Source organism: Passer montanus, unplaced genomic scaffold (assembly GCF_014805655.1).
Source record: "Passer montanus isolate IOZ18808 unplaced genomic scaffold, ASM1480565v1 scaffold18, whole genome shotgun sequence".
NCBI lineage: Eukaryota > Metazoa > Chordata > Aves > Passeriformes > Passeridae > Passer > Passer montanus.
The window spans coordinates 6123706-6142419 of NW_024365381.1; the positions used below are offsets into that span (position 1 = coordinate 6123706).

General features: G+C 36.1%; 1 protein-coding gene across 1 annotated transcript; it reads right to left on the bottom strand.

Annotated features, from left to right (window-relative positions):
• Positions 1-11436: 11436 nt before the first annotated feature.
• EMC7 (ER membrane protein complex subunit 7) lies at positions 11437-16435 on the bottom strand. Its single transcript, XM_039705401.1, has 4 exons — positions 16279-16435; positions 14256-14394; positions 13639-13719; positions 11437-12088 (listed from the first exon to the last, which is right to left on the bottom strand). The coding sequence occupies exons 1-4, from the start codon at positions 16281-16283 to the stop codon at positions 11936-11938; spliced, it is 378 nt and encodes a 125-aa protein (XP_039561335.1). The 5' UTR covers positions 16284-16435; the 3' UTR covers positions 11437-11935.
• Between the last annotated feature and the right edge of the window lie 2279 nt (positions 16436-18714).

Consider the following 18714-nt stretch of genomic DNA (forward strand, 5'->3'; position numbering starts at 1 on the left):
TTTTGACTAAATGTAAAACAGAACACATGCTACACTCTTAGAAACATTTGACTTTTCAAATATTCAGCAAATTTATTGAGATTTCTTATTAAAATCTTTATTATGAAAAAACTGAAGTAAATACTAAAAACAAATTCTTTTTATCTTCCTGCTGAACCCAAGACTAAATTCTAAGGGTGTAAAAACTTAAGAGAATTGAAGAGGGTTTTCTTTCAACAAATACACTGACCTAACTTGAAAAATACAATCAAAACAATCATCATGGGAGACACTGGAAAATAACTGGTTAGCTGACAGGACTGGTGGTAATGAAAAATTTGAGTTACTCAGATTGCTTTGAAAAACAGTTTGATAGGAAACATCTGATTTTTTTTTATTCTAAAAGTGGCAAAAATTGCCAGATATGAACACAGCAGGTGAAAACTGTTGGAGAATACTTGCATGCAATGCCAATTAGGTGACGCCTGTCTTATGATAGTAGAATTTGTGATTCTGAGGAAAAGTATGTGCAGTATTGTGACGACAATATATTTAAAAAAAATAAAAGTCAGACCAATAAACTTAGGCAACCATCTTCTCTCTTCCTAAGAGTCTAAGAGAGACAGGCTCTTTGAGCAGGCTAGCAATTAATAAAAAGCATTATATTGAAGACGAAATGACAAATTATTTCTCATAAAGAAAGACAGGAACCATATTAAGACCAAAAAAGGTCTGGCTAAAAAGTTCTTTAAAAATCTGAAAGTCAGAATGAAGTGTGTAAGCAAGGGGAGGTCAAGGACAAATCCTAAGAGTGACTATATAGGGGTAACACAATAGCTGATCAGGATAAAATTAAAGGTTAGGATTAAAGAGGTTACCGTTGTCAAGGGACCTAAAACCCCTCAAATATATTCTGTAAATAGATTGGACATAAAAAGAAGTTAAATCCAAAACCCCATTATTTTACGAGGGAGAAGGGCAAATGGCACTGACTTTTTTGTTACAGATTTCATAAGCAGTGATCAGATATTTAATAAAATTAATTTTAATGAAGGAGTAGGACTGAAGGCCATTAAAGCATCTCCAAAAATCTGAAGTATTTAAGTATTTTCAAGTATTTTCAAAGTTGCAAGGACAGATAAAATTGTGTATGTATCTTAAGATCTAGCAAAAGTCCTCCCTGAACCATTTACATTTTAGAAGTAATGGAGGTCCCAGAGCATTTCACTGGACCTATCTTTTAAAAAGGAGGAAAAGCTAAGTAAAGTAAAGAAGAGTAAGATACCTTTAAAAAAAACAGAAAATAGGAGAACAAAAAAAACCCCAAAACCCCAGGGGATGATAAGGTGATGAAAAGCAGCCAGCAAAGACTGGTCAAGAAATAAAGAAATCAAGAAAGAAATCAAATGAGGTTTGTTCTTCCTTGCTACATGGATCCCTCCTTTTCTGACCTTTGGTCCTTTCAATAAACATTTCATAGGAAGTTCTACATACTCCCAGAGTCACATTACAAGTATCCCATAATAACCTTTTAACAGCTGCATAGAGTCCTTTTCCCTGTATCCCATAGCAAATCCCCTGTAGGCAGTACATCACTGTGCCAGGAGATCTGGGAATTTTTATTTGGGTTTCAAACCAGGGACAATATTTAATCATGTTCCTTTGACAACCTTAGGAGCAGAGAAGTCTGTCCCTTCCATTTTCACTGATTGTGCTGACTAGGGCTCCTCTGCATGTCACTATTCACCCAAAGCTCACCAGGCTTTTAGCATGATTAATCCCATAGTCTAACAACAACACAGTGCAGTGGCCACAACCTGTGACTTGGAGATTCAAACTGGACACATGGGAAAGTTTGTTCACCAGGAGCAGGGAACAGGGAAAAAGGTTTCCAAGATGGGTTATAGAACCTCTGTACTTGGAGATTTTTACTACTGCCTAGACACAATATGAACTGATGCTGGTGATAATCCTTCTCCAAGTAAAGCTGACTAGAGACCACCAAAACAACCAACACTTCATCAACTGTCTGGACTTCAGAGAAAATAAACTTTAAAAGTATTTAGCATTTCAGATCTGTTCCAGATTTGGCATATTGCAAAGTATGAGTCAAACTCAGAGTCATATTTTAAACACTACCTATTTAGGTAGCAATCAGCTTTCAGGATAATTTCTACTACAAAAACACATCTACTAAAATCAGTAAGTTGAAAATATTTTCCATCTGAATGCACCAGTTTTACCTCAAGTACTTGAACAAATAGAAGAAAAATATTTGATAAGTACCTGCACAAATATTTGAGTGAAGAATTTCAGATGATTATCAGCCCTAAGATATTTTAAAAGCAATGTATTGATCTTAATTTTAAATCAATTAGCTATATTATTTAGTTTTAAACATTATAGCTTAACCTTGTAATATAGGAATCTAAAAATTATTTTCTCAACTGGGGCAAGAAGCAGCTGGAAGAGTTGCCATGGCAACTATCTCATTTCCAAAGAGAGATTCTGTGATTCTGTTGCTCTTTAACAACCTCACAGTTAAGTAGCATTGCTTTAAAAAAAAAAAAAAAGGGGGAGGGGGGCTTGGAAGAATCATGAAAAGAATGCTTCAAAACATACGCAGGCTTTAAGCAAACAAAGTAAATTCTCTGATGGTGAACCCAAGGAAAAGAACCAAACCAAAAAAACCAAACCAAAACACATATACCCCACCACTCTAACATGTGTCTTTGCAAATGACTGTAGAATCAGTCTCTCCTGGAAATTATGTTTATCACAGATTTCACTGTCTCACACTAAGTACGTGACTTAGTTTCTTGATCCTACTGTTTAAGGAAAATTGATAGCAACATGAATAATACACAGGGGGTGGATAGGGTGGGAGCAAAAAAATATTCTGTCAAAACAACACATTTTACTGCCCACAGCTCTCCCCAGGAGAGAGGTTGAGATCATATCATAAGAATTAGTCAGATTGCTCAATGAGTACTGAAAGATTTTAAGGAGCTATATTCTAAGAACTTGTACAGACTAGAAAACCTGCAATACCTCTTTAACAAGTTGGTTCTGAAAACACACTACAGAATTTAAAAATTAAGGGATGTTCATGCACAGATCTCAAGGTTATGGTTTAAATTCTTATTTACCCTTGCTTCAGTCTAGTTGGCTAAATGCTCTTTCCTGGCTACCGGAGTATTGCATGGTTATGGCACACTTGGGACACAGATGATGGTCACTCAAAGAGTGTCTGGAAATGCTATAGGAGCACAAGGCCATACACAGGCTAAAAGTACATTTCTACAGGGTAGGCTGGGAGTTTCTCATCATCTGTATCTGCAGAGACCAATACTGCTGATACTAATACCTGCTGAGACCAAAACCCCTTGCACTGGCTGGAGTAGGAATACTAAAGTTCCTTTCAAAAGGAACAGTCTGTAGCAAAGCAAGATCTTCAGAGTTGTGTATGTATTTTTCCACAGCTATGAATGGAACCTGGCTGCACTGGTAACTTTATTCTATATTTTGTTCATAAAGGAGCTAACTGAAGCAAGTAACCACTGCTAAAAATTGTAAACAGAGTAGAGCCTAATTCCTGGTTAGCCTAATTACACTTCTATTAATAAACCACATCATATTCTTATTGCAGAAGAATTTTCTTATCCAAATCCCTAACTTGGAATGTAAAGGAATTGTTAGGATGTAAAAGCATGTAAACATAAACTATATATATCAAGTATTAAAAATAAAAAATGTAAAAGTATAAAAAAGGACAAAATAGACAATAAAACAACATAAAAAATACCCCTAAACAAATAAACAGTGCTTAAATCAAGTTAGAAATTTAAACCTTTTTAGATGTAATCAAGTTTTGCAAAGAAGCAAATTTAGAAATTAGTTTAGTTTAAACAAAAAGCTATCAAATTTGAACAATGTTCAAGAAAATTAAAAAAGGCTAACAAGGGACTGCAAAGCTGTTAAGGCACTTGAGCTTCAGAGGGCAAGTGTATTCTGTCATGTGAAAAAGACAAAGAAATATGAAGAACGTATGAACAAGAACATGCAGATTTTTTGTAATCAACAGATTTGATTGAGAGGCAGAATTCTACAAATTTATTTCTTTACAATGTGATACTGATGAAGTGGGTTGAAAGTAGCAGGTGACTTTTGGTATTAGTTAATGGAATTTAAGACTGCTTTTTCATGAAAACCCATCCAGATCCTCTGGACATTTTATTCAGTCATCTTTTTTTCTCCATGAAATAGCTGTAAACAGAGCATTATGTTAAACTCTTGTATTTGCAGTGAACTGTGTTGGATTCTGTAAAATCCTTCTAATACTCTTCTTGGTGTACCCTTACACTTTTTGTGGAAAAAAAAAAAAGAACAAAAACGGTGTACCCTTACACTTTTTGTGGGAAAAAAAAAGAACAAAAAAACAATTCTAACAATAAAGTAAGTTTTATACATATTACAAAGAAAGCACAGCAGTTTGATCAGGTCTTTCCAGGACAAATGACCTCTCCACCATTAGTCAGCTACCTGGTGATAGAAATAATTGGTTGCTACCAGTGAAACACTTGAAAGAACAAGTGATGTACACAATTATTTCTGCCAGCACCAGCTCAATAGAGCTTGCTACTGCAATAACAAGACCCTTGTAGTCTTCATAAAAATGAAGGGCAAAAGGAAAGTGCAAAAATTCTGTGCAAATACCATGTGAATAGAAGTAGCAGAAAAACAAACCAAAAGAAAAGAGGGAGTATCAACACTACAATTAAAAACCAAAAATGAGAGGATTTCAGGAAGAGGTTCCTCTAGGAACCTCTACTGATTGTCTGTAGATGCTCATGTCTAATGTGGGGGACCCTTACAAAGCTACAGGTAGGGGTATTATTTTTATGAAGTAAACATTTAATCAAAAACCTGGGAATAACATCATGGTTCAGTTCCCATCACTTTTGGTAAATATGATGATGGATGCAGTACTTATTCCAGGACAAGCCTGTCTTTCAGTAACTTTTAGTAACTGCTCCACCTCTCCTCTGAGCTCCTCCTTGTTCTAAGAGAGAAAATACAGGTTCATTAGGAAGTTTGACCTCACTATGTAGTGTCCACTATATTTGGGCACTATTTATTAATTCAGCTTATGTATTTCTCACCTGCCAAGATGAAGCATTCTGACCACATCCATGGATGACTGAGAAAACAAACTGGTAGAAAAAGAAACACTCCTCCCTACTGCCAGAAATTTGTTCCAAGTCTTATTCTGTTCTGGCCCCAGGAATGGAAAGTATTAGTTCCAAGTATTTAACTGGATTCTTCATGCATCTTCATGGTAAACAGCAGTCCTGTGCCCTGCACCCCAGACTGTGAGCTTGGGTGCCCTAATCTTCATTCTGAAACACAATGGAAAATTCACACCTGTGTGTGCCAGACAGCAAGTAGACCCCTAAAGACCCCAGAGAACTTCTTAGGAGAACATTCTAATATTTCAACCAGAAAAAATGTTCCTTTTAAAGATCTGTTTCCTTTTTTACTTGCTGTGCTTTTTCACCACCTGTTATGTTACTTTTTAAATGTTTGTATTCAAATTAAGAGAATCATTTGAAAATTCAGTTTTGTTTGGAAAATACCACAAAAGGATTTTCTGTTGCATATTCACTACCTTTTGCCCTTGACCAAATGACAGTCTTTAATAAATTTTTATTCCTACCAGCCATGCAGAACCAAACACATAACACAAATTATCGTAACTGTGGTGTTTTGTGCATCATCAGTAAATGAGCCAACTAGTTAAAGTTCCACTTGTTTTTCTGCAGAAAATTATTCTGTCATTAAATCTTTATAGCCTTATTAGAAACAAGATATTACATAAAGGTTACTGACAGCATAATTGAAGGAATAACCTTGTAATTTCAAAAGTGAACTGGTTTTCCTGAAAAATCAATATTTATTATGAAAGAGGATGAATAATCCTTTATGGCTTTTGAAATGAAGAAATAAAATAAATTAAAGTGCCTCAGCCTATTTATGACCTCGAGAAGCTTTCACTAGCTCAATTTGAAAATAGACTAAATACTATTCCTACAGACAATTTTCTGACTAAAAGCTCCCTGAATGCTGTATTAATATACGCCTGAATTACCAGATAATGTAACAGTATAATGTTCAAAATAGTCATTAAGATCTAAGGTCTAAGTGTCTTTAAAGCCACTGAAATTATGAAAGAAGTAAGATTCTTTAAAATTCTATTTTTTTTTTCACTGTCAATACTGATTGCTTTTTAGAACTCAAAGTGTAATAATGTATTTATTAGATGACTATTAATCAGAATGAACTCTGCACTGAGGGGGGGAAAACTGGCTAGATTTTACCACTTGGGGAAGAGCCTTAAATGAGTGACAGTTTTTATATTGTGATGGAGGGAAAGACTGATGAACTTCATCTTTTGAATGCTATAGCAATCTTTCCCAGATGGAAACATGGGATAACTGCTTTTTCTTCACTCACATGGGTAATAGGCAAATATCAAATAGGCAACGAAGTCAGTGCTCTCCTAAAGGCTGTGACTACAGTTCATTTGCTCACTTGTCACTTCCAACACTAGAAAACATTACATTCACCTAGAAAACAATGTCTGTAGAACATCATGGAAACATCTTCCAGCTACATTTTTTTTCAAACCTTAATATTTGAGTTAAATATGCCATGACAGAAATATATAAATTTTTTTCTGCCTTTGGGGGCTTTCTCCAAATTTTTCTCCTTACAATTAATTACGGCTTCAAGTATCTTACTAAATGAAACACTGCCAGAGAACTTCCCTGGACATGGGAATCTGCTGATTTATAGTATAAAGCTTCTGCAATAGCTGTCAATACATTTTTGGAATGTGCCTAATAACAACACCGTCCCTCCCCTCCCAGTAATTCCTGGATATGGTAGCAAAGTTAGCATGGGCAATAAATGACTCCTGAACCACAGTGTCTCCGAGCTGTTTTGGAGAGCACAGCACGCATAGGGGTTCCTCCTGCCAAGCTGGCCTCTGTGACAGTTCCTGGTTTGGACCTTCCAAATGCCCTGTGGACCACCACCTCTTGTGCTTCTCCTGCCTAAGAATGTGCAAAATGTACATATGTAATCTTTTCAACCTTTTAACATTGTTCAGTAAATCTGCTTTTCCATGGATTTGAAATTTAAAATTTCTTTCTGTATTCCTTAGCCCATCAACAGTAGAGGTAAACACATTTTCCTTCAGTTTGTTAAATTAGCACAACATATAGCCATATATATTCATATTTTATTCTGACACACCAGAATGAAAACCACTAAGGGTTCATTACTGTTTATTTTATACTGGTTATTTTCTTAAAAGAAATAAGTGTCAAATGAAACATAAAATTGTAGGAATACAAATTCACTATCTAGTAACTACCAATAGCAACAAAATTAAGGGCAGAGATGTCTTAAACATGAAAATTTAATCACTTTAGTACTTTAAGATACTTTTGTCGCTGTTAGCCTAGGGTCCTTTTATCAAACTGTAAAACAAACTTTGCTCTCTTTGAGCTACTGATCACACTTGACCTTTATGCAATTAAGGGTACATTAACACCCATGTGGAGATGTTTAAATAGATTTTAGTTATTTAATACATTTTTCAGTAAGTTGGAAAATGGTACGTAGTTAAATTGCCTAGATTGTTTTTGAAATCTTGACATGCAGTTACTTAAAAAGGGTTGCTTTCACAGATAAATATAAACATCTACACAATAATGCTGAACAAAGGTACTCTTTAACGAGATTACATACCGGATTTTTTTTAAGTTCATTGCCACACTATCTGAGTACCCAATACTCATTACTAAATTTGTCTTCACAATTACTTTTATGAGATGAGCTTCTCATAAGTCATACACAAGAATTTGAAATAGAAATAATAGATGTTTTGTACCATCTGACAGTTGCATTCCAACTCAAGAGACTTGATACTAAAGCTCTCTTCACAAATACAAGCCTTAATCACAAGCCAGCCTGTCTCTCTGAAGCAATACACACCCCACTTATGGAGCCATGAGCACCCCCACTGCATCAGAAAGATAAAGAGCACCAACAATTTTTTTTTGTTTAAAACAAAGGGGAGATAGCTGTACATTATATTTCTTCCTTATACGCATAGAATGTGAGCATCTTCAATGATGCAATTGGTAAAATTATTTCAAACTGTTCCAAACACCTTCCAGATCATCTCAAGTGACTAATAGCTAAAACAGACTTCAGCAAAATATGTCTCCTCTTCCTTCTACATGGCTTGTCATAAACTCCACTGCCCACTCATTCAGAAGGTGGCTAAATGAGCTCTTCAGCAACAAATCCTTAAGATGCAGTGAGCTCACTGCCAGGAAGAGAGAATTCCTGCCTCTGACTGAATGTTTCTGTTGCTTACTTTCTGCTGTCTCTGGGATTTCTTTAATCCTTCTGTGAGCTGATTTAACTTCCTAAAACATACCAGAATTCCAGCAGACTGATGAACCAATTTTGCTTGTTAAATCAATGCATGACAAAGCCTGAGAAGTACCGGAACTTGTAATCAGAAGGCAGCAGGGTTATCCAGTCCAAGCTGAGGAAGCCTGTCTTCCTCCTTTTGGCAATAAGGAAATCAGCCTGTCTATAGTCCAAGTAAATCTTTAATTTCTGCTCTGAGGTATCAGTCACTTCAATTTTATCAAAATAAGTCTGCCTTATTTTATCTCAAGAAGCCCCACCAAAATGCAGCTATGTTGGTTTTTTTGAAAATGGAGATACCAGACCTAACACAGAAGACTGACTCCTAAAAATCTGTAAATAAGAAAATAGAACTGAACTACAGCAAATATTTATTTTCTGCTGAAATTCAGACTTGCATTTTAACTGCTTCAGGATCAAGCAAACTTTGCCTAGTGGCATTTATGATATTCCAAGGCCACATTACAGCTTTAATTGACTGTGCTGGTTTTGACTGTGGTAGTTAAAACCTTCACAGTGGCTAGTGTGGGGCCATGCCTAGGACTTCTGCTGGGAACACTGCTGATAACCCTGAGAATGTTCATTACTGATGAACGGTGTTCCACAGAGCTGAGGCCCCCCCTACAAGCAAGGGACGTGGGGGTTGCACAACTCCACAAGGGTTGTGAGACAGGGACTGTGCACATCCCTTGTGGGAGGTGACACAGCCAGGACAGCTGACCCCCAATGACCAAATGGATTATCCAGACCATTAGTCACCCTCCTCTGCATACAGACTTGGGGGAAGAAGAGTGGGATATGTGGAGTGATGACTTTGTCTTCCCAAGTATGCACTAGGTGTGCTGGAGCCCTGTTGTCTGAACACCTGCCTGCCCATGGGAAGTTATGAATTCTTTGTTTTGCTTTGTGTGTGCAGATTTTGCTTTCCCTAGTAAAGTGCCTTTATCTTGACCCACAAATGTTCTTTTACCCTTCTGACTCTCCTCCCCATCCCACCGGGGGAATTGAGTGAGCAGCTGTGTGGGGCTGGGCTATTGGATGAGCTTAAACTACAACAATGACCAACTGACTAGTGACCAATGCACTCTGGCTAGAACATCTCTGCTCACTTGACACAGATTCCAGCTCTAAAATGAAAAAAAAATATTTTACTTGCAGTAGTTCAGCAGCAGACTAACAGACTTTTACAAACTGCTTTATAACAAAGGTGTCTTAAAAGGAGGTGAATAACGTACAAGATTTTTGGGCTTGGATTTTTCTGGTAACAGGTTTCTGAGAGCAGACATTGCATCTGATCCTGATGCACAAAGGAACTGCCTCAACCTTCATATACAAAGTCCTAAGAAAAAGAGAAGTGTGGAATATTCCATGTGCTCCTTCTAAAGTTTTACTACAGTCTTTACAATTCCTGTGAACTTTTGCACTCTGAACTCTTAACAAGGACTTCCATTTTTTCATGGCCTGAATTCTCCATTCTCCCTTGAAGACAAATCAAGAGCGTGAACAGACACCACAAAAGAAGGCAAAAATATTAGTTCTTACCTTTGGAATTTTTCCATGTTCCTAACATGAAAAAATGCATAATATATAATCATATGTAATTAATTATAAGCTAATGCAATTCAATTGTTATTTCAATTACTGTTAAACAAAAGTAACTCATTGCTTGTACTTTCTAGGATAGCACAGTAACAATGTTAATTGCTCCATCTTCAAAAAATTGCAGTTTTTCATATAATATTTTCATAAGATACTGCTGGAAGAGGTGGGTTTTTTTATAGTTTGGTTTTTTTCTTCATCAATGCACCTTGACACTTATTTCAGTAGCTCCTTCAAGGAAGGATATCCAAATATCTTACTTGTCTCTACTGAAAATATTTTACTTAGTATGTGAAACAAAAAAACCATTCCAGCAAAACAAAAAGAGAGCAAAAATGTGCAGCTTACTTTGCAGAGTGAAATCTTTCACTGTCCACAGAAAACACGGGGTTATTTATTCTCCAACACCTCAAAAAGTGACTTAATCTTACTAATGAGTATTTAGTCTTTTGCAACTTTTATGTTTCCCAGCAAAACTTCTAAATATGTATTCTAAGAAAATTTATAGCCCTCTTCTCTGTAAGGCAGAACAAATACATGCACTAGAATTGATTTTGTTTCAGATGTATTGTAAGTGGATGTTAAATACCCTTTTTGGAAGCAGATATACATTACCTATGCTGCATTGACCCTGTTACCTAAGAAGTTACCAACTGTAAAGAACAGCATTTGTGATGAAAACAAGGAAAAGAACTGTTGCTAATAGGGTTTGGCAAGTATTGCTGTCATTTTAATGTGCAAATGTTCAACTAGTAAAAAAAATCAGTTTTTTCAACTTTTCTCTGGGTAGCTTGAAAAGATACTGCTTAAGAGATATACAGACATGCTTGAAGAACAAAGTTCTGCCAGTGACTTAGCATTCCTTGAGAGCCATATACTTTGGAATGTAATTTATAAGATGAGCAGAATTTAGCTTCCTACTACACCTTAAGTTCTTTTTTTTCATTTTAAAGTTAGTTAATTTGAACTTCATTTAAAATTCTGTGTTTGGCCTCAAATCTTTCCACTGCTAAGTTGAAAGCACAGCACACATAAAAACAGTAAGAAGTCCCAGTGTTTCAGAAGTGATACATGTAATTTAGAAAAGATTCAAGTCATCCTCATGCAAGACGCTTTGCTTTCCTGCCAAAGAGTTTTTAGCAGAAAGTAGATCAGAGTAATACTGGACAATACGTAGCGGAAAATCTTTGAACTAAAGAATGCCCACAGAGGCTGTGGAGTCTCCCTCACTGAAGATGTCTAAGAACCACTGGGATGCAATCCTGTGCTCTAGGATGACCCTGAATGGGAGATCGGACCAGAGGAACCCCTGTGGTCCCTTCCAACCTTAGTGAACAGACAGCAAGGAGCTTAAAATGAAATTATTTTATATGTAACATGTGACAAGCTGATACAGTAAATTACTTACCTGGTAAACTCACAACTCCATTTTGAACGAATGATTTGTTCTTTTCAGAACTCAACAAGTGTAAAACATTAAAGATATCTTAAAACTGAACTCCACTTCTATTACCTTTTAAAAATTTTTATACATTGTCTTAAGACATTTATTACTGTGAAGCACACTGTATAATTTATTTGAATTCTCTACAGAACAATATAGTTAATTCAGTATCATCAATAACTTTATACAGATACAGTATTGAAGCCATGTCATCTTTTGCTTACTGTCAAGTACAAAACAGCTTATACAATCTAAAAAAAAGCTACAAACCACTCTTGTAGCATAATGTATGTTGTGCCTGGTTAAAGTTTACAGCAGTGGCTTTTTGATCTTTCAAGACAAATAAACATGACACCATATGATAACAAATAGCTGTGCAAACTCAGACTTAGGAGGAAGACTTAACTACCTCCTTTTCCCAGAACTACTTTTCCCTGCTTTACTGCTGCTACCACCAGACTTGCTGGAAGATTTTGAAGAGAAAAGTCTTGTCATGAACTCAGACACATCTGGCAGCTCATGGTTGGAATTCAGCATGTTCATTGACTGCTCCATTTCCTGCATGAAAAGATCACATAATCTTAATACCTTGTAACAATTCTGGCTGTATCTAAGGCATCAGTTGAAAGACTGTATGAGAAAGATACCAAATTTTCCCAAATGCTGTTTTACTTTTTGTAGTCCTCCAGGATACATACTACTACATAGTTTTATGCAACCACAGCCAAAAACACCCAGCTACACACAGAAACATAAAACCCCAAAAGTAAAAGCAGCAATGCATGGAAAATGGTAACCATGTCTTAAGCAGTCTTACAGGGCAATAACCTGATAAAAAAAATCTAAAAATACAAATTACTTCTTTTCAGCATTACTTTTCTCCATATTAAAATTTAGGCTATTGTTTAGATACTCAGATATGTGTTCTCACAGAAGTCACACTTTTGTTTTTCAAAACAGTATTATTTATAGCAAATTAACAAATTTTTGATGCTGTTTGAAGGGATTAGGTATTTTTATTGCCCTACTTTCTGAAACCAAGCTACTAGAGTACTGCAGCTGAATTCTCATTCCTTCAGGAAAAAAAAGGATTTTAATATATATGTATACACAAACTAGTACTGTGCTGATTCCAGAAGGAAAAAACAAGCTAATTTGAAAAACGTGATAAAACCTCCATATATTCTACAAGTTAACACTTAACAATTTAATACATGATCATCTAGAGAATGTCATTACAATTTAGTTCTTAAAAACAACTTTTTCCTACTCTTCAAAGATAAGTTAAATTATAAGCAAAATTCTTCCAACTTAAACATTTCTCCTTAAGAAGTCATATCAGTTATCTGGTAAGAACTAAATCATCAGAAATTTTGACAGTTTTACCATCAGAACAGCCCGTCTATAAGCAGTGTCACATCATTGAAAAAAGTAAGGAATATGTGATTTTTTTTTTTAAATTCGACTTCCAGAGTTCAGCTTGGTTTGAAGAACATGTCATGAATGCCTAGCATATCTCTGTATCTGTTTTTTTAATCAAAATTATAGCCAAAACAGCATTATACAGGTCTGACAGGCTTTTTAAAGGTATCACTTTATTAAAAAAAAATTACTCTGACACCTATAAAGTACTACTGAAGACAGTGGTCATTTACAGAAAAAGGAGTGTTTAGTTAACCAAGCCTTCAAAAAGCAGCCACCCATGACAGACAAATAAGACTTGTAAAAATAAAAGATTTAGCAAACACCTGGAATCGCCATTTTGTCCTAGCCTTCTGCAATTCAGCATTTTGCATGATGAAAGGACAATAAATCAGATAATTTAATGACTACATTAAGACTCTCTATTACATACAGTAGTGTGACATTTGGATTTAACAGCGTAGTCAACCACGGTTCAGGCTAAAGCACAAGAGAACCCCAAACCACACCCTCGTCAACACACCTGACACTTATTGACTCATTGCTAAAACAGCAACACTCTATTAGCTGAATAAATGATGCCCATTAAGCTTCCTTTAAAGTACAGTTCTGTTTATATTACTTTTCCGTGCCTTGAAATCTCATTATCTTTGGTCTCCCCACATGCATCAATTGAATGTACTTACCCGCCTCATATCAGGATCACTGGTGTTAACAACTTTAGGCAAAAGCACAAATATCAGTAATGGAAGAACCATCATCATCACCTACAGAGAAAAAAAACAGGAAATACCTCTTCAGCTTAGTTGTTGCTCTAAACACTTTTAGGATCTACTAAAATAAAATGAAGCTCTACTAAACAGCCAAACTCTAGAACTCCTGCATTCTAAAACAGTAAGCCAGTAACACTTGTCAGGAATGAAACCTGACAAGGGAGTATTGTGCTTTAAACAACAGTTTTCAAAGTTGGACCAATAAGGCAAATGGTTGTTCTCTCTTACACCTGTGGCAATTACAGTTTTGCAACATGTTGATCTCTGCACTACTAGAACAGCATCACATTGTTAAAGGAAGAGACTACAGGCTGTTTTCAGTGGTACATTAACAGTGGTATATAGGGGAGAAGATGTCAGAAAATAACTTCCCATTTGTAAGCAAATAAAATCCAAGAAAACAATCCTCTCAGAATAGCAAAGGAAAAATGCACATTTTTGCTCAATTGTTTTTATTCTTACTATTCTGATGAATAGCTGTATTTGGATCCTTAGCATACTTGCAGTATTTGTGTGTTGCCTGTACATACCATAGGGTTCATGAGGAAATCTGTCCATCCCCAAGATTCTCTCTTTATAAAGTATGAAGGTGGTCCAGAAGATTTCATCTGGAGTGGGTATGGAAGCCTGACAACTTCAGAGGGTTTGATGTAATTCACATATCTTGCTCTATTAGGCAAAATGTAAATAATTGAAAATATGAAACACAGAATCTTTGGCAAATAATACAGAAGATTTTAAAAAATCCAAACAAGTTTTAATGGAAGACTACAAACAAAACCATCTGCTATGCAGCGTCAGCTACACTGCACTTTATAAAAGCTAATTTCTCTCAGCAACATATTTGATGGAATCAAAAGCAAACCATTTTTTGTTACCTTGTAAAAGAGCAAGAAAAATGATGCTGTTTAGGGTCCAGCTTTGAACAGTGTAGTTTAACCAGTTTGCTCAGGACATCAACTACTCACAAAGTTAACACCTTTTCTGTAAATGCATTACTCTGCATTTATTAATACTGATCTCAGTCTTTAATACTTCATAAGGTTTTCCATAGCTCATCACTATATTCTTTATTTGGGCCTAATATTCAGATAATTACTCAGTACTAACATCTTTGTCACTCTTGAGCCATTTTTCAACGTTTATGAATATTTATCCACTTTGTGCAACTCCAGGGATGAGTTCTGTCCGTAAATAATTTATTCCTTATGAATTTTTCACCAAATACTCATCTACAGACTGTCTATAGAATCTATATCTATAGAATTCCCTCCTACCTTATGACTATGTATTTTCTTCAATCCTTCAGATTTTCAAGTAGATCTTATCAAATACATCTGTCATCCACATGCTGTTTCCTCTTTCTAGTTATTACCATCATTTTTAAGGCAGTACATCCCTTGGAAATGCCCTGTTGACATTGTTCCCAAGTATCATTGTTTTTCATGCATCTCTGACTCCCCAGCTGCATTCCTCATTATAGTCTCTATCCATTGGACTGGCAGAGATGCCAAGCCTCCTGCTACTTTGCTCTGCAGATGTAGCCCAGCAATTTACTCAACATCAAATTTGTTACCTTACTAGTCCTTAGATACACAAACGGTGCTAAGGGTGAGGTTATACCCAACATTTTGTCAATATCTTTGTATTTGTTACATATTAATTATTGCCAGTAAGATACTAACAAAGTATAAAAATTAAAATTCAATAAAGTTTGGAAAAACCTACACTCAAACAATCTGTTTTGAGCTTATTATAAGTGCAAACATTATTATATTATGATTATAATTATATATTATAATAATATTATAATATTAGTATATTAATTATTATTAGACTGTTTGCACTGTTTTCTGGGAGATTCCAATTTTAAACCTCCCCTAAATATCCTGCAGGAGTATTTACACTGATGCTTATATTCCTAAAAGTTAAGATGCTCGGTGCTTGAACAAAGAAAAATTACAACAAGCATTTTCAATTAAATGAAAATTACCTTAATAGACAGATTTTTCTGTATTACTGAATAGTCTACAGTTACAGTCAAGAGTGGTTTGGCCACAACATAAAAACAAGCCAACAATCCTATAGAAATAATGCCAACTGGCAACTGCTAGCATTAACCAGTTTCTGTCACAAGTGCCCAAGGGGGTGCAACAGAAATATTTAAAAATTTTGTTGTGCCAAGTCCTGACAGAACACTTATTAAATAAATGGAAAAGGGAAGAAGGAAAAAAAAAAGTATTCAAAAATAATAAAGCAGTTAACTAGTTTATGCCTAGATTTTATTTCAGGAGAGCTGCATAAAAAATAATAAAAGCAAATAGTAGATGGACTTTTAAAGTCTCTTTTCTCTTATTTCAGGCCATAAACAGGAAGAAAGATATCAGACTTTGGAATATGAGAAACGTGCTTCTAGAAGTGATGTTAAAAGAAGCTGACTCATACAGTCTGAGATGGAACATCAGACCTACAGCACTGCTCCCGTGAATTTTTGTACTGCGCTGTCAGGCACACATAATTCATCAATACAGAGGCAAATCAGGAAAGGCTCACCTCATTTTGCCTTTTGAAGTTATGTCAACTCGAACGGGCTCAAATTTATGAGCAGGGGATATAACTTCCACTACGTAAGATCCTGAAGGTACATCATGAACCACAAAACTTCCATCTGTCCTGAAAAAAACAGGGAGTTCCACAACATTTCAGTATGCTCCAGAATATAAGGCAGGGTGCTCTGTTGTTTGGTTGTTTTTTTCTTTTAAGAAGCTGTGTCATTTTATATTACAAATCTTAATATAATCACAATGACCAAAAGGAAGATTTAAATCAGTCAGCACTTACAATGTCAAGCCCTTTAAGCTGATCAATGCATGCCACAACAGGAGCGGAAATTCCCTGCCAGGTTAAAGATTTTGTTGTGCCCTCAAGGTGTTGTATTGCTAGAGGAATAATTTAACAGCCCAAATAAGATCTGAAAAAAGTTATATTTCATGTATTCAAGTGATGGCAGAAGTAATTTACACTTTTCTTCCTCCCTCTGAAATACATACAATGAAGTTTACTTTGCTTTAGTGCTTCTGCTGAAAGCAAACCCCCCCAGAATGACATCCTACATAGTGTGGGTTGGTACTAGGGCAATTTGCAATGCAAAAAATAGCAATTTGTACCTTTGTTGAGAAATAGAGGTTTTTACTTCTAATTGCTCCCTTCAGGACCAGCCCACGCTGGAAAGCTCAATCACAGCAATAAGGAAACTAAGAGCTCTCAACACATACACAGAAAGGATTTTTAAACAGGTGGCTTTTATTTTAAAATATGAAACTTGAATATTCAATGAAAATATTAGTAAAAGGTTACTTGGAAGCTTCGACACTAGTTGCCTTAAAGGTACAGTTTTCCTCCTATGTCTTTCCAGAAGTTCCCAATAAGAAAACCCTAGTGTTCTCTACCCTGTTAAGAGCAACAAGAAAGATTTGTTTCCTAAAAATAAGATGCAAATTTAAGACAAGAATTTGTTTAAAGGGCAAAAAATGTAATAAACCCTATTAGAAACCCATGTTTCTAATAAATATTAGAAACATGCAGCAGTAAAACAAATAAATGAGCCCTCTAAAAGTGAATTCCCAAAGAATTTGTCATTATGTCCTTCATACCACATCTCTCTCTAGCATGCACAACACTTAAGGACCTACCACCTTTATGTGATGATTTGAATCACTAAGAATGCTTACACTATTTATATTGCAACTGTTTTAAGGATGTTTCCCTAGGAATTTCCTTTTAATGTTTTTAAGTTTGTTAAGCATTTGAGAAATTTAGAGTTTCAATTAAGCATTTAGAAATCTGTCAACCTGACAGAGGTTATTACATCAGCTCCCAGATATGATGTCAGGCTCTCACAACTTGTTTGTAGCGGCTTAGCAGGTGCTACACTGCCAGGATTCTACAAGATCTGCAGAGCAGAATCTGTTGTGCTAATCTACTGACAGAACCTATAGACAAAGTTAACTCCTATTGCAGAGGGATTAATTTAAAATTATTAATATTTATGAGGGTGTGCTAATCTATTGACAGAACCTATAGACAAAGTTAAGTTTAACTCCTATTGCAGAGGGATTAATTTAAAATTATTAATATTTATGAGGGTATATCTTAACTCCATGCAATCTCATTTTTATATGTATTTTAAAAGCAATGTATTACACTGTATTGAAAATCACAAAGAATTTAGAACTTACTTCAACTCTTGAAATTATATTAGTTCCATTCGCAATTCTGACGATATTTTCTATCTTATATTTGCTAGGTCTTTTGCTTATCTGAATATATCCAGTACCACCCGAGTCCAGTAAGATAATGGTTCTTTAGAGCTTCCAGCTACATTTGCATCATGTGTGAAAGAATGAAGCCACGTCCCTTAAATTAGCTTTCACCAGTAAAGTTTTTCACAGGTACTCTTAACTACAACTGTAACTTCTAATTGAAACTTTCTAATTGAAGCTGTAACTTCTACCATGACCAAACACATCTCCACATCGGGTAAATTCTTAGCCAAGGTGAGTTTCTTAAATAAGAAGTGGCAGAATTTACAACAGAAGCTGAGAAGGAACACGGTCCTCCAGACAGCGCAAACGCGTTCGGGGTTTCTGTTTCAGCTGCTGTTTGGTTTCGTTTGTTTGTTTGAATTAAAACTCCGTTTCTAAGTTTTTGGCCAGCAACCTGAGTCATCCGCTCGGACACGTCGAGGCCAAACCCTACGGCACCGCACGGCTGGCCGTCCCAGCCCATTACAAGGCAGGGGCCCGGCGTTGACAGCACCGCCGGCTGCTCAGCTCGGGCTTCTGCGAGCGCACGGTCCCGGTGACCGGGACACGGCCGAGCCCTGCAGGACCCGCGCCCGCCATCTCACGGCCGGGCCGGGCCTGCGAGCGGGCCCCACGGCCCGGGAGACGCCGGCTCCTGCCGGGCCGGGCCAGGCCGTGCCGCCCG